Below are 17,176 nucleotides of genomic sequence, written 5' to 3' on the forward strand. Positions count from 1 at the left end.
GATAAATGGGAAAATAAATTTGTCACAAGAAACAAGGAAACAAAGGATAGGTGTTCATCGCACGTAACAAATTTTAAACTGGTGGCACAAAAATAAGAAATATTTCAAGAGTGCACGTGATGGACATATCAAATCACAACTGGAAAATCATTGTCTACATTTGGCAAGAGTTGTTTACACCTCATAATTTTCATAGAATTTCATTGTCACAACATTTATTTACAAAAAAAAAAAGAACAACAAACTTCCCATCATATAATGCACAAGATTTCAAAGGCAAATTTAGCAAACGGCATCACACCATTACTTATACTTGTTTCCAAAGCATCATCAAACAGCACAAACCATCTTGTTCCATCTGGATGCTGTTCTCTTGGATCTGGTGACTTGAACACCTTTCCATGATAAATCTAAGTCACATGATTCTGTCATGTGACTTTTGCCTACTGATCAGATTTCCTTGTGTCTAGGCTGGAAACCATGTCTCTGACATCTTATGCTGCTGTTCCGATTCCAATAGGATGGTGATGGTTCTCAAAAAGTAAAAACAAAAATAACAAACAAAAACCGGATATAAAATATACATTAACTACATCCTGTGGTGCAATGTGCTAATCCAAGATTGTAACTAGATATTGAAGTTTGTGAATATTTTCAGTAGCTCAATTATTGTGCTTGGCAGTTACTCTAAAATGATTTCATTATCTGAGGTATCAGAAGATTCAATTGACTAGAAAAGATTAAGTTGCATCCCTCAAAAATGGAGGAAAGCACAACTGTGTATGATACACAACAAACTAAAAGAACAACAAAAAAGAGAGGATTAAACACTGTGCAGCAACTGATGTGGAAAAGTTATTTTTGTGCAGCAAATTCATATCAATCATCTGTGTGCAAGAGAGGGGAAAATGTAGCAGATTTTTGCTGAGAGTTTTTAATTGGGCAGTCTTTAAAACACACTGATGCTATTGTTGGCAAGGTTGAATGTTAGCAATCCATGGCTGTATCTTCACATCCTTGTGAGACATGACACATAACATGGACTGGGAAATGAACACTATAGTAATGTCTTCAATGGCCACTATCTTGATTTTGATTTTAGTCAATGCACACACTCTGCAACGAAGCTCCTGCTTGGTTGTACGAAACATGATTTCCAGGCATGGCATGCACATTGCTTCCGTTTCTTAGAATGCCCAGCGAAACACTTGTACCCTGTACATAAATATACAAGTAACCGGTGGCGGAATAATCGGGTGACAGATGCAATACAGTTACAGCACAGCAAATATGGCAGGTACACACATTATGCCACGCAGGCAACATCTTCACATTTCATAGAACACTGGATGAACTGTCAGCACATGTCACTTTTTGTGACTGCATCCTTGCCACAGCAAAATATACACCATACACACTGAAGTCTGAGTTGCTTGATGGTCGACAGCACATAGCAATGAGAGCAAGAACGCCTTTAGCCTGGTATACAGCTATCTTACACGGCAATGCTGAATGCATCTAGAAAGAGTTTGTGTGTCCATATAATTATACATCTCTGATGGAAATGCGAACCTAGAGGCTACATATCCACGTTTCTGTGCCTCTCCAACATCACTTCACGTTAGAAACAATTTCCTCCGATAAATGATGCCACAGCACCAAAGTCTTAGCCTTTCTTTGCTTTGATGCAGGAACAATGCTATTCATTTTGAGTCAATACCTCCTTAATACCAGGACAATTGCATCATTGCCATTGACAAGTCACTGTATCAACAACAACAACAAAAAGTCATCATCCCATTTAATAATTTTCTACCATGCTGATACCTTTTGAAGAACTGAGCACAAATTGTTTCTATTATGGTCTCTTTGTGCTTTGAATATCACAATCATCCCAGAGCAACACGTCATCATCTTAACCCATTGTTTCCTGGAGGCTTCCTTCCTGTATGAAACACTAAATATGACAGTCAATTGGGAGGAAACCTCTTAATACGGTGCCGTTTCTGCCAACATTTCCCTTTCCCAATCACTCGGATCTGACATGCTGTGCAGCGCTTGGAACCTGCTGTGTAAACTCATTGTTTCCACAATAACCTTTAAGCCTTAGCATGCATGGAGTGCAAATTGGCACAGAAAAACCTCCATAGCATTGTACATGACTCTTTGTGTGCAAATTGGCACAGAAAACTCCATAGCCTTGTACATTCTGTCCAAAGTCCCTGGCACGGAAAGGGTTAACAGAACAACCCACTCCAAGGAGGAGGAACCACCATCACAGGAAGTGTCATCAGCCCTACTTCCTGTCATCTATGGTCTTGAGGTACTCCACTGCGGCGCTGAACTGCATCCACCAGTACCGCTCCTCCCCGCTGCCGGAGGATCCCTCCCCGTCGCTGTAGGGGTCGCTCTCGTAGTAGAAGCTGTTGACGTACTGGACGGTGGACAGCAGGCTCGGCGGGTTGGCCTTGATGAGCACGAACATGAGTACGGGGACAAAGTCGTCGGCCCCCGGGGGCGCCGCGCTGTCCGCCATGCTCAGCAGGTTCATGATGATGGTGCAGCACCGCAGGACACACTGCACCTTATCCTTGGGTGTCTGAAAACAGACCAGACATCACAAGTTATGCCAGTGGAACCAGAATATTACAGACGATGGTACGCAATTACTTTGCATGGAGAAAAAAAACAAACGAAAAACGACTCATCCATACTCCAAGATGATGCACAAAATATTTAAGTCTTAAAAAAAAAAGACATCTCAAGTTATGTCAGTGGAAATAGAATATTACAGACACTAGTTTCCAGCTACTTTGCAATGAGAAGTACTCATTGATACTCAAAGATGATGCACAAAATCCTTTTAAAATAATGAAAAATGAAAAACAAACAAACAAACAAAAACCAGATATCACAAGTTATGCTAGAGGAACTAGCCTATTTAGCCACTCGTACTTGCGGTAGTGTGTGCTCGGAAATGAAACACTCAGTCACACGCAAAGAGAATGCTTGTTTCAGGTCTGGAGAATTTCATTCTAAGCAAAGGTCCTCTGAATCTATTCTTGGATTCAATTTATAACATGGGAGAGGGGACAACAACATTCAAATCCTGATTAATCAATGAAGAATTTTCTGCAGATATTGTCAATTAAAAAGGGGAAAAAATTGTCATACGACATATCTACTATAAGATATAGGGGGCAGGATGAACACAACAGATATCAAAGTAATGAGACCAACAGGAAAATATGCAGTTTACTAGACTGAGACAAGACATTTCTAGTAATACAGTCAATACTTCATCTCACATTTAAAAACCCAGGGGGAATCTTAACATCATACAGCATCTAGCAAGCTATCCTACCCTTGGTCCTCATATAATGATTTGTTGCACTGATGCTAGCAAAAGAAAGGAAATCTTGACCACCGATTTTTTACTACACATGAATTCCCCATGAGTTTTCATTTTGGCAGCGATATCGTGACTTGGTCAGAGCAATTCAAATGCACAAGATAAGTACTCTACAAAAGACACATGATTTCTTCTGCTACCTCTCCGTAACAGGACTTCTTCAGTGCCTGATTGTGATAGAAAATACGGTTACGACAGCAAAGTAGATAACTTTGGAAAGACCCCTCCTCTTGGGCTCACCTTGTACGCGTTGATGTTGAGGATCTCGGCCTGGGCTGCAGGCCAGGGTGACTCCCGGCGGTACTTCTCGGGGATGAGCAGGGCCTTGTGGCTGGCGGTCACCACCTTGGCCAGCCGGTGGATGTGCTGCTGCAGGACCTGGTCCCGCAAGATGTCCCCGTCCCCGTTGGGGTAGAGCGCCAGCTTGTAGATGCGGCTCATGATGGCCCGCTCTGTGGCGACCTCCGCATCCTGCTTCTGAGTGTCACTAGCAGCTGGGTGGTGGGGGGGGGGGGGGATAAAAGGTCATAAGTCACATTTTGCAGGTTGGTCTTATACACTGATCCAGGTTTGTTATCTTTACTAACATCATCAGGCTTGGCAAGGTAATTACATCGATGTAAGGCAATTTGTCAATCAGTTGCAATAAAAAACAACTTGACGGAAGAATTTTATGAATTTGAATAATCATAAGGCCTGTATGGCAACTCAATCATGAATCGCTTGTGTCAGAGAACTGCGTTGTAGTGGTGGCAATGGTAATGATGGTGATAACAAAGACTGGTGATAATGTTGATGGTGGCAATGATTGTTGTGCTTACATGTGGTATAGAAATACTTGGTTGAGCTTTTTGTTGAAGAAGAAAAACTAATGCAAGAGTTTCTAATTATTCCGACTTACCTTGCCATATTGGGTCTTGCTGTATCCAGCTGTTGAGTGTGGCTAAGAAGTACTTTACCAGGTGAGTCTGTGAAGAGAATTTTTCAAACATATTTGGAAGTGTCTGGTCCGCATTAGTGCCCACTGCTGAAGAGACAAAAATTTAGTTTAATCAAACTACTCAGGAGGAATATTCAATGACGTTTGTGTCTACTGTCAAAAAAATCTTTTTCTCTGTGTGAATTCATTTACATGACTCATGAACAATTTGGCACTTTTTAGAATGCAATGTGTTCAAATCATGATTAAAGAGGAATATAGACAAAGAACTTATGTTTGTAAACATCTCACAGACCCTCTTAACAAAATTTTGACAAAGACAGCAGTATAACAGCAAAATTTGATTTTTTTTTTGTTTTGTTTTTTAGGGGTCTCGCAGAAGCATCCTTTTCATAATTTAGAATAAACAAGGCAAAAATCTGATATGTTTTTACTAAGCACAATAAAAAGCGAAGTTGAAGAGGCAATGAGCAATGTGATGTATAAGTGCAGCACAACAGTCGGTCTAAATATGGCAATCAAAATGGCTACAGAGAATAGAACTCTGATCTGCAGATGATCACAGGCTGGCTAACCTTTTCATCAGCAGCTGTCAGTGCCTTGAAGTCGTTGATGAATCTGATGATGGAGGTCTCTTGTCTCCCCAGGAAAAAGCGGACGCACACCATCGTGAAAAATTTATTCACAACCTCCTTGTCCCTGAGGGGGGAAAAAAAAAGAAAAAGAAAAAGTAAGAGGCAGCAGTTGGGGATTATATCTCCATCATTACTATACAAGAACATTCCCACATAATGACCTTTATGACACTTACCCCACAGAAGAGACCCTACACACAATAGCACTGGGCTAATTTTCATGACGTGATTGGTCTGCATGTGGGGAGGGAGTTAAAGGGTTGGGTGAAAAAAAAAAATGGTTTGAAGTGGGTGAGATATCAAGAAACAAAGAGGTCTTAACAAAAGGTGGGTCCCACCTTTCATTAAACCGTTGAAGACGAGTTCTGAGTATACTCAGGCAGGTGTCTATGGGACATGCGTGTTGTAGCAAAATCAGTCCCTCCTCAACGGGTTAAGACCACTTTGTTTTATATATTTTAGCCATTTTAAAACCGATTTTCATCTAACAAACTTTGAATACCTCTTAGAATTGTATGCTCTTTAATATTTCATAAAAAGGTTTCTCATTATCTCACTAAAAAGTTCAAATCTGAATCCCCATCTCAAGCAAAATTATACCATCCCTTTAACTCTAGCGCGCCAGGTGAAATGGTAATCAAGGATACTTCTTTGTTACAAGTGGAGCCATTTGTGAATATCACTGCTTCTTACCCATGGCAATAACAGGCATCCAATTACCAGATGCACATGGGCATTTGAGAATGTCTTTGTGCTCTGGGTAGTTGGCAATTAGCCACAACCTGCTGATATTGTTGACTGACTCAGCTCTTAAGAATTTCATCAAGCCAAATAGAAATGAGAAATGTGATAGATAAGAAACATTTCGATACGACCAAATAGAATCTTCTTTTTACTAGAAAAGAACAAGAAATTTGCTTTCAACATTAATGACACTTACACTTTGAACAGTCCCACATATTTCCTATGAAGTAGTCAAAACGAATCAATCATTGCTACTCAACTATAACTGAACTTCTACTATTCTGTGGATAACACTCTATCCAAAAAGATGTAGATTCTGAATATGCAAATTCTCCTTGCTTATTCTTCTCTAGCCTTCCTAAATATCCAAAAGAGCAACATTTATAGGGGGAGTGTCCTGTTATATTACTGCCCCAATCTCTCACCTCTGTATTCTCTCTAGCATTCTCTCCAGGTGAGCCTTGGACAAGGCTAGACCCTTCCGTGATCTCACCAAGTAGGCCACGTAGGGGGAGCGAGACTCATAATCCTCCCGCAGTACTGCCAAGAGCTTGCGGCACCTGAAACAAGAAGATGTGAAGTTGAGCTTGAGCTATCTAGTCTACATTCATAGTCTCTTTCCAGGCCTCATACTGTAAAAGCGGATACTCTTGCACAATTCAATTTCACTGGCTGGACAACTTTCGGCTAAGTAGGCTTATCTTTTCTTTACAGACACTAGAAATCAATGTACATGATTTGATATCTTTAAATGTGCATGAAGTATTCACATGTTATATCTGCAACAGATCAATACACCACAAAATTTGTGAAAATTCCACCCTGTGGAAAATTTTCCTCGTATAGCAACTTTAAAGTTCATCTCCTAGCCAGAGGTATACTGTCAGACATGCAGTACGCACTCTCTATTCATTGGTGCAATGAACAGTAGTATAAGGGAGAATTATTTTACACCCTCACCCTTCATTATCAAAGTTGCCCACGCATCGCAGCGTCTCCCTCAGCTGAGCAATCAGAGCTTTGTCCTGCAGGTTCATCGCCTCCGCCAGCTGGACCTTGAGGAACGCCACCAGCTCGTTCTCCGGGTGGCGGGACATCTCCCGCCCGTCCACTGACGCCTGGAGCTCCCCGAGGCCCTCACTGGGCCGGTAGTGCGAGGTAAAGTCCACCAGCGAGGGCAGGTTGTGGAAGTCGGCAGAGCGCAGTACGATGCGCAGCTTGCGCTTGGCGTCGTTGAAGGCGTAGGTGGACTCCAGACTGTCCGAGTCGGCCGAGCTGCTGGGCTCGGTGCTGTTGGAGTCCGGCTTGTCGCCATGACTACCAGAGTCTTCATCCACTGATGAGTCAGCGTTGATACCATCTGATATGACACAGAAAACATATACTGTAAAACACGATACATTCGTGGCATAAAAATTTCGCGAATTGGAGCTAATGACCTTTCTCGTGGAATGAAATTTTTGCAAATTGCCACTGGCATCCAATGCATATTGTGTAGGCAAGAACTTTCGCTTGCATTTTAATGCCGGGAATGCTGGCGCTCGAGAAATTCACGAAATTAAAATGCACACGAACATTCCTCGTTTTACAGTATTATGGATGATATCACTCTGTCTTCTGCAAGAAATGGGAATTTTGATATTGGGGAGGGGGAGGGGTATAATGGATGGGAATGACGATGATGAAAATGGTGATAATGACGGTGATGATGATGATGATAGTGATGATGATGAAATGCCATAGCAATCATACCTGTGATGCTGTCATCATTGGCCTCCAGGGGGTCAACAGGACGACCTTTGCCGAGGTCGCGGTACTTATTTAGGATGTCCTCGCCGCTGGTCTCTGGCACAGACATACCCTTGACACCATCATCTGGGCAGAAGAGGAGAAGAATCAAGGAAGTGAAAGTTAGTCCCAGTGAGTTTTCAGGAAGAATCGTGCCGCAGCAATTTACAATAATCATCTTGACAGGCAACACAGGCCGTCCCACAGAGTCCATTTTTCTCTGTTCTAATTCAACATGTAATTTGCAGCGATACACCATGCCACGAATATGAACAGAGAAAATGGATTGTGTGGGTTAGCCTTTGAGGGAAGTGACCACGTTATCCAACAGGTAGCCATGTTGAAGGTTATGGACCATAAAAAGTAAGAGAAAACCCTAAAGGCAAACCTGCAGTCGTGCAGGCTGGCCTGTTTATTTGATCACTTGCATTGACAGATTTCATCCATATTAGTGAAACTCTCAATGTTTCTTCATGATAATGTTCAAACTTGGAAAAAGTGCAACTTGCCATTGTTGTCTTTAAAGTCAATGCGTTCAGTCATGCATGACAGTTGTCAACATAATTAGATATCATTTGAAAGAGGAAGAGTTCCCCTTTCCTCTCAACTAACATTGCACTCTCCATAGTTGACAATCATGAAATGGTAACCCTCTAAAGTTGGATTACTTTTTCTTTTTTTGATATGCACTGTATATATAGGTATCACTCCTCTTTAACCCATTGAAAACTAGTCCCGAGTATTCTCAGGCTGGGATAAATGGGAAATGTTTGTTGTAGGAAAGCCAGTCTATCTTCAATGGGTTAACAAAACAAGGAATATTGTTGCAAAACCTCATGATATTCAAGATGAATTACAGAGAGGTGGGTGGGGGAGGGGACGAGGCACAGAAATCAGAGAGAGGGATACCACAGAACAATCAGTCACCTGCATCAAAAGGTTCAGACACCAGGGCGGGGTTTGGAATGATCTGAAGGCTATCTGATGACCCTTTGATGTCTCTGGCCGGACCCTGCTGGCTGACCTGCTGTGGCCACATCGCATCCTCTCGGACGCTGCTGGACTTCTCCTTCTGGGACTTGGATCGAGCTGTAAAGAGATTGACCTGGTTAACCGCCCCTTTCTGACTCAATTAACCCTGAGTGCTTTGAGTGTCAATTAGCACATAAAACACCACAGCATCTTACATGCTGCCCCGAGTCCCTCCTGTGCAGAGAGGGTTAATTGTCATGAATTGCTTAAGACACAAACTTTAAAAAAAGGAATCAGCTAACCCCTACTTTGCACAACTTTCTTTCCTATATCACGGCAAAACAGTCTGATGTCCATGAATTCAGACAGAATCTGGTCATCTGGCTTGCATAGTTCTAGAACATGATATCTGAATATGCATTCAAGATTTCAATCTTTAGATTTTAATCAGCCTTACAGTATCTATGCACTCAAAATCATTCATTCAGATTACATGCAGTTAATATTGATAGTATGAGCACAAAAACACAGGTTCTCATGGAGCAGGAAACACAGATTCTCATGACACATAGAAGATAAAAAAATTTGAAATATAAAAGATGGCAAATCTAACTACTGAATCGTAAAAGAGGGGTGATGTTGTTCACTGATGCTCAACTTACCTATAGATTTATTGATCTGCTTGAATTTCTTCTTGAACCATGATTTTCCCTTGTCAGGACTTTCTAAGCCCGCTTCCTGTGACAGAAAGAATAGTCACGTACAGTGTCAGAACAACACAAGGATCAAAATCACAGCACATTACAACACATGTGATAACAATGATGAATAATACTGTTTGAGCATGCATCATAGAGTACAAATATAATAGAATATTTACTATCTGTACTATCTACGATAGAATTGTACAACAAAACGTATCCATTCGGTCCTTACTGTGGAGACTTAAATCATGTTCACAGAAAGATATCCTAAACATGTATCATCCTCAGCTTATGTCAAAGTGTGAACTATCGTAATAGTAAAAGTATTGTCCAAATGATGTCAATTTTTTCAGTAAATGCGCAACCACTACTTACTGTTTCAAAGCTGTCACTGCTTATGGACCTGTCAAACGAGGGCGTGCTTCCCAACTTGGAATCGCTCTCCTCCGAGCTGCCCACCACTGCCCCCGTGCTGGAGCTGGGAGAGGACAGGAAGTTGGCCGAGTGGCTGGCAGGACTGTCCAGCAGTGACCACTCACCGCTGGACATCTGACTGGACTCCAGGGGCTTGAAGCTGTCTGAGGAGACCATGAGGAGGGAGGCACTGCCGCTGCTGGCCGTACTGATGGAGCTGTCCGCCCGGTTGGAGAAGTGGTCACTACTGGTCCCAGACTCGCCGGACATCACGCCGCTGTCCGATCCGCCCAGGGAGTTTCTTGCGGGAAACGGAAGACCCTGTGTCTTCTGGGGTACAAACGGCGAGGGGTGTAAGCCGCCGGGCTGTGGAGGTTCGAAACTGGCCATCGGGTTGCTATATCCCGGCAGGTAGTTTGAATTCTGCTGACCGTTCATTGGCTGATCAGAAAATCCATGGTTGATGATGGCAAACTGGCTGCTGCTAGGGGCCATGTCGAAGAGCCCGTCTGGCTTCTGCGGCGAGGAGGAGTAGCCATCACTGTGTATGTCGTACAGAGGGTTAAAGGAGCCCAAATTGTCGTTGTACTTTCCACCCCCTGCAGGCATCCCTTGCATGGGGCTGGGGGCCGGGCGGACCTTTGGCTTAGCTCCCTGGGGCAGGTTACTCCTCTTGACCGTTGGCACGTTGCCATTCATGGATGCGGTGAAGGGATTGGCCGATGGCGAGGGGGTCGTGGCCAGGGGGTCAAAGTCCTGGAGGACGCTGTTGACCTCCAGGGGTGAGAAAGGTTTGGCGGTCTTCTCGGGGGTGACGGTGAAGCCGTTGCTATGGACCTGACTTCCATCGCTGCCGAGGGGATCGAAGGAGCTCCCGATCCCAGAACTTGGGGGATGTCTGGTCGGTCTTGGTGGGATGGCCGTCTGCCTGTACATGCCAGCCTCTTTCAGCCGCTGGTTTGCTGGAAGGCTGTGGATCGGTGGTAGCTCATCAGAAGGGTACATGCCAGGAAGCTTGGGACCCGACGTGTCCAGTGGTAAACCACCCTTCAGTAACATGGGGAACAATTTATCAACACTGATAAGCAATAGCAACATATCAACGTTATGAGATTTTGATACTTGATTTACTGACATGTCATACTCTGGCATTATATAGGTGAGTACACAGGTGAGTACACAATATACTTTACCAGAATGGCAATGAGGGATTTGAACACTGTTTCTGGGGCTTATTACACAGAGATGCTGCCATTTCGGTTTAAGTTACAACAGCTACAGTAACAACATCAATAGCTTAAATGTTCAAAGCTGATTGTGGGCTTTCTGGCTGGTGCCAAAGGACCTGCAATTACTTGAAAATCACAGCAATTCCACAACTCTTTACAAAATAGGTGCATGTCACTCTTTGTCCACATTCATGACATGTTGGCACCTTATCAATTCTGGTTGTTGTTCTTGTGCCTGTTAGTAATAACCAAACTGATACATAAAAAGAAATGACTTGTAAACTTCACCATCCTTTCAGGCCAGTTATCAACACATCATATGCTATGGGGAATAAGCTGGTTCAGGAGTGTGTGTGTGTGTGCATGTGTGTTTGCGTGTGCCGTGTAGCTGCTTTATCCTATTAGCGATCGACTGCCTGATTTTTATCCATATTTGGTGGACTTTTGACATCAAATACTCTGTCTGTTTATGCACAGGATTTTACAAGTCTACATATTCATTGCCGGGTTGTATTTTGGTGATATGTGCCCGAGAAATAAGAAAATCATTCTCTGATCACGACATCAGCCTCTGTGAAGGGAGCCAATACTAAAGGAGACCTCCGGATGATTTTCAGATTTTTACATTTGAACAACTATAAATTAGTTATACTAAAGACAGAGTTGCAGAATTTATAATAACTGGGATGAAGAATAAGAACATTCGGTAAAATTTAGAACAAATTGCAATGAACAAGGATGATGACATGGCAGAGTCACCATAAGAATGCATGAGTTGGGGCTCACGGAAGTAGAACAAAAGAAGGCATGCATCGATTATACACAGGTGAACTCGCATGCAAAGAGGTATTGTACTGGAATTACGCTGCTACATTTCTGAAATAATGTGAGCCTTCTATGTCATTATCCTTGTTCAGTTTAATTTGTTTAACGTTTTTCAAAGTATTGTTTCTCTGCTCAAGAACCACAATAAATTCCACAAATCTATACATGGAGTTGTCGATTTATGTACTACATGATGTGTAATTGTGAAAATCGTCTGGAATGCCCCTTTAAAGTATACCAAAAGTGAAACTGCTACTGAACATTCATTATCAGGTGTGAGTAGGAAGGAATTTTAATGTCTTTGGAAGTAATAAAGCTATCAGTCTCCATAAATAGTAATCAGTTGATGATATGATAAGAGAGTTTGGAACTGTGCCTGAAGATATGACATAGTGCAATTTCATCAGCAAAGAAACGGATGAATGGCTACCTTGATCTACAGCAAGAGGTTAAAAGGATAGTACAGTTTTGGTTGAAACTTAACTTCAGGTTTCTAACATGTTTTTGTGAGAAGATGAGAAACCTCTTATCAAATATGAAAGATCATGTGATTTCATAAGGAATTCAATGTTTATATGACAAAACTGGTTCTGAAATGGCTGAGATATCAAAAACAAAGCAATCCTAACAAGAGGCGGGACCCACCTTTTATAACAATCACTTTGTTTTACTATTTTTTAAAAATGTCTCAGCCATTCCAAAACCGATTTTCATCAAATAAACTTTGAATTTCTCTTAGAATTGTATGCTCTTTAACATTTCATAGAGTGATTTCTAAGTATCTCGCAGAAAAGTAAAGCTGAATCCTCACCTCAACCAATTCTATACCAACCCTTTAAAAGAACCAGCCAATAAATGGCACTTGCTTGATTGATGGCGAATCACTCCAAACTAATATAGAGTCGCCTGACCATAATGTGACCATCAGGTCTCACTTTCATGACACTTTTGTCAAGTGGACACGACATTACCACCGTATCTTTATGACGTATTTAGGATGTATTTACGACATGTACATCTTAACATGACCATTTTATCTTGTATCGTGACGTGCACATTAAATCACTGGAACACGTCTTTCATCATGACGCGCACATCAAAGGATTACTATAACATGACCATATCTTTCATCACGACGTGTACATCACATCACCATCATATCTCGCATTCACGCCTACATCACATGACTGTAACATGATCACTGCATCACTCACTGAGACATGTATGTTACATGACCATCAAATCGTCAGCTGAGAAACAGAAGGGCGCCATTGCCTTTTAAGATTTGAGCGTAAATAAATACAAAACAATCCCTTTTCATGAAACAACAAGTTTATTCAATCAGAAGTGGGTAGATTTGTTAGGAATGTTCAAAATTTAGGGTAAAATACGCCCTTTGTGGTTTTGATTTCTAACATTTCACTTGGAGTGAAAATGATTTAAAATTGACACCATAATGTAGAGGAGATTGAGCTCTGCAACATGATAACCAAAAACTCAATACAATTTATTGTACCCCTAAAGGCCACCGCACACTACACAATCCGACTGGTCTTAAAGTCTTAAGCCAAGCTGGGTCTTAAGACCAGTCGTACGACCGGACACCGCACACTATACGACCGAGTAGGCTTACGACTGTAAAACGCGCGCAGTGCGCACTGTGTGCGCTTGCATTTTGCTGCATTGTGAATGGCTGAAAGCTCACGACTGGTCGTAGAAATTCAACATGTCAAATCTCTACGACTGGCGCTAAGACCCAGTCGTACAACTAGAAAATGGCAAGACTGTGACGTCACACTTCTAGTCTTAAGGTCTTAAGACCGGTGAATCGGGGCAAAATCGTGTAGTGTGCGGCGGGCTTTACATTGCAATAAAAGCCCTTCTAATTCTCATCTGATGATATCTTGCATTCATGATGTGCACGTTGGTGTACTCACTCCTCTCTTGGCGCAGTCCTCCACGCCGGGGCTGTCGTTGCTGGAGCTCCGGTCCACGCTCTGGCTCTCCCCCGACGAGCTGCGCCGGGATCCCGCCTCGGCCGAGACCTTGGCAAGGAGCTGCTCAGACTCAATCTCCGTCATGACACTGCCCATGTCCAGCTGGGCGTCCTCCACCTCATGGAGACGATCCTGCAAAAAAAAGGAGATGCTACTTCCATTGTCTGTTTTCTTTTCTCAGTTTAAAACTAGAAGTACTGTAAAAGTGGATATTTTTGAAAGAGTAATCTTTTCACACTCAGCCAGATGAGATGAATTTCGTATCTGTTTAATTCCACAAAATCGGCAAATTAATTACTGGTACATACTGCATGCAGACATATTTGTGTGCTTTTATTTTCGCGCTAGCTTCTGATTGCGTAAAATCCGTCAAAATTTCCACTTTTACAGTATTACTGAAAATGACTAATACCCCCTGCCTACCACTTCTGTACTGGTACACAGCTGTATCTGTTTTCTTTTCTCATATTACAGTACAAATATCATTGAAGGTGACCGATACACCCGCCTACCACTTCTGTATGTGTACAGGTATATGTGAACTGTCGAAGATAATACACAGTAACTAATGTGCTGTTACCATGGCAACACACTTTCCAAAACTCTTGAAAAATATGTCTTACAAAACTTTACATAACAATCACCATGTGTGCCAAAATTTCTTATGAATTGCCTACACACAGAATTTCAGTCTGCAAGGGTTTTTTTTTCTTCTGATTTTGGGGCTCTATACATTGTTACCATGGCACTGCACTTTCCACCACTGTTGAAAAATGTGTCGTAGACAATTTTACATCAAGCTCAATATGCATGCCAAATTTCATTTGAATCACTAGAAAACTTGAAAAGTAGTTCAATCCCCAAGCCTTTCACCCAATTTCAAGGCCATCACATGCTATTACCATAGCAATGCACTTTCTGCTACTGTTGAAAACGGTGTCTTGTATAACTTCACATTGAGCTCAAGAAGTGGGCCACAATTCCTTTGAATTGCTTGAAAACTGGAGAAGTAATTTGATGTGCAACATTTACAAGACCTGAATATAAACCGTCATCTCCTAATCTTGAGGTAACCAAACAGTGCACTGCAAATTTCACCTTATTTGACAGTAAGTTGAGCTCAGTTATAGCCGCAGAGAGCAATAACACATGGATCACAGGCAGACGAACAGACAGACAAGCACAGTGAAAACACTCATATACCAGGGAATGGCAACGACCTTTCCAAATTCACACCACACCACGAAGACATCTCAGGATTACCTCAGCCTGCTCCGAGTCACTCTGCAAGACATCGACACTCCATGTCTCACTCCCGGTCTCCTGGGGGTCATTGAGGACGGGGTGGACGTCCAGGAAGGCTGCCGTGGCTCCCTGCAGCGATGCCTCCTCCTCCGCAATCTCCTGCAGGTGGTCGTTGGGGTTCGGCTCCGATGTGTCGCTTCCAATTACGTCTGTGCTCCATGTTTCGCTAAAAGTCTCTGCAGTATTAAAGCCATGACAGAGAACCATGCAAGCAGTGACCAAGGCACAGAGAAGAGAGGAAATACAATTTTTTCCCATTTTTCCCCTCCAATACTACAGTATTTTACTCTTCATTACACACAACTTCAATGTATTGCTACAAATAATGCAGTTGCAAAGAATCTGCCTACACTAAATTCAAAATCAGATTGAAGACTCATCTCTCTGTCCAATGCAATGAGACAGCAGCATTCATTTTAAACTGCCAAAAATTATTTCTGTATGATTATAATTAGGACTCCCATGTACTTGGATTATACCAGTGATAGAAATGGTCCATTACAAATGTTTACAACTGCTACATTATTTTTTTTCTAGGTACACAAATAGATTTCACTGGATTGTAGAGGATTTGGTTGCCATGACTACCTGGAGCCATGTTCTTCTTGTCCTGGAGGTTTGTGCAGATGTCAAACTTTCCAAACTGGTCCGTGATGTTGGTGTTGTTAGGGAGCTGGGTGGAGTCGATGATCTCGGGCCGGTGGTGCTCCGTGGTGCTGCTGGCCATGCTGATGGCGGAGCGCGGCGTGTTGCGGCCGCTCAGGTTGCTCACGTTCTCCGCCTCCAGGTCCATGGAGTACACAGAGTTGGACGCGCCTGGAATGGAGAGTGAGTAAGGGGGCGTGATGGCATTAGAGGGGTTAAAGGGATGGTACAATATTGGTGGAGATGAGAATTGGGCTTTTAACTTTTTGCGAGATACCAAGAAAACACTTATGAAATGGTACAGAGTATACCATTCTAAGAGGAATTCAAAGTTTATTTGATGAAAATCGGGTTTGGAATGACTGAAACATTAAAAAAAACAAAAACAAAGTGATCGTAATAAAAGGTGGGTCCCACACTTTATAAGAATTGCTCTGTTTTGGATATCTCAGCCATTTCAAAACCAATTTTTATCAAATAAACGTTGAATTCCTCATGGAATTACATGCGCTTTCATATTTCATAAGGTTTCTCATTACCTCACAAAAAACAAGGAAAAGTAGAAATTACGCGGTGCGTAACATATGTCCCCGCCGGAAGTAGCATTTTGTAACAAAATGTGCAATATAGGTAAAAAATCAAGGTCAAAGGTCAAAGAAGTCAAAGGTCAAAATTCTGTGTAGAAGTTTTGAAGCCCTCACCTAGTGCCATCACATAAAGCAAATGGAATCGAAATTGGGTTAGAAATGGCGAAGGAGTAGCATTTTGTAGCCAATGTACAATATAGGTCAAAAATCAAGGTCAAAGGTCAAAGAAGACAAAGGTCAAAATTCTGTGTAGAAGTTTTGAAGCCCTCACCTAGTGCTATCACATAAAGCAAACGGAATCGAAATCGGGTTAGAAATGGCGCAGGAGTAGCATTCTGTAGCAAAATGCACAATATAGGTCAAAAATCAAGGTCAAAGGTCAAAGAAGTCAAAGGTCAAAATTCTGTGTAGAAGTTTTGAAGCCCTCAACTAGTGCCATCATATAAAGCAAATGGAATCGAAATCGGGTTAAAAATGGCGAAGGAGTAGCATTTCGTAGCAAAATGTACAATATAGGTAAAAAATCAAGGTCAAAGGTCAAAGAAGTCAAAGGTCAAAATTCTGTGTAGAAGTTTTGAAGCCCTCACCTAGTGCCATCACATAAAGCAAACGGAATCGAAATCGGGTTAGAAATGGCGAAGGAGTAGCATTTTGTAGCAAAATGTACAATATAGGTCAAAAAATCAAGGTCAAAGGTCAAAGAAGTCAAAGGTCAAAATTCTGTGTAGAAGTTTTGAAGCCCTCACCTAGTGCCATCACATAAAGCAAACGGAATCGAAATCGGGTTAGAAATGGCGAAGGAGTAGCATTTTGTAGCAAAATGTACAATATAGGTCAAAGGTCAAGGTCAAAGGTCACGACTGAAATTCTGTGTAGAAGTTTCAAAGCTCCCATGTAGTGCTATCATATAAAGCAAACAGAATCAAAATTGGCTCATAAATGACAGAGAAGTAGCAAATTGAAGATTTTGATCACACAC

The 17,176-nt window shown here is 42.1% G+C and overlaps 1 protein-coding gene across 1 annotated transcript in view; it reads right to left on the reverse strand.

Moving 5' to 3' along the window:
- Window positions 1-1,818: 1,818 nt before the first annotated feature.
- The window catches only part of LOC139740364 (GTPase-activating protein and VPS9 domain-containing protein 1-like), a 48,845-nt gene continuing 33,487 nt past the window's right edge, over window positions 1,819-17,176 (reverse strand). The window contains exons 7-19 of the mRNA XM_071650958.1: window positions 15,554-15,781; window positions 14,924-15,141; window positions 13,601-13,792; window positions 9,571-10,656; window positions 9,154-9,229; window positions 8,447-8,608; window positions 7,484-7,606; window positions 6,692-7,091; window positions 6,157-6,291; window positions 4,928-5,051; window positions 4,314-4,380; window positions 3,653-3,906; window positions 1,819-2,599 (exon numbers count right to left, since the gene is read on the reverse strand). Of these exons, the coding sequence (XP_071507059.1) occupies window positions 2,297-2,599; window positions 3,653-3,906; window positions 4,314-4,380; window positions 4,928-5,051; window positions 6,157-6,291; window positions 6,692-7,091; window positions 7,484-7,606; window positions 8,447-8,608; window positions 9,154-9,229; window positions 9,571-10,656; window positions 13,601-13,792; window positions 14,924-15,141; window positions 15,554-15,781 (3,368 nt within the window). The 3' untranslated portion in view covers window positions 1,819-2,296. The remainder of the gene's footprint in view (window positions 2,600-3,652; window positions 3,907-4,313; window positions 4,381-4,927; window positions 5,052-6,156; window positions 6,292-6,691; window positions 7,092-7,483; window positions 7,607-8,446; window positions 8,609-9,153; window positions 9,230-9,570; window positions 10,657-13,600; window positions 13,793-14,923; window positions 15,142-15,553; window positions 15,782-17,176) is intronic.

Source organism: Diadema antillarum, unplaced genomic scaffold (genome assembly GCF_040938485.1).
Source record: "Diadema antillarum isolate AM-2024a unplaced genomic scaffold, OU_Dant_1.0 seq00000850_RagTag, whole genome shotgun sequence".
Lineage (NCBI taxonomy): Eukaryota > Metazoa > Echinodermata > Echinoidea > Diadematoida > Diadematidae > Diadema > Diadema antillarum.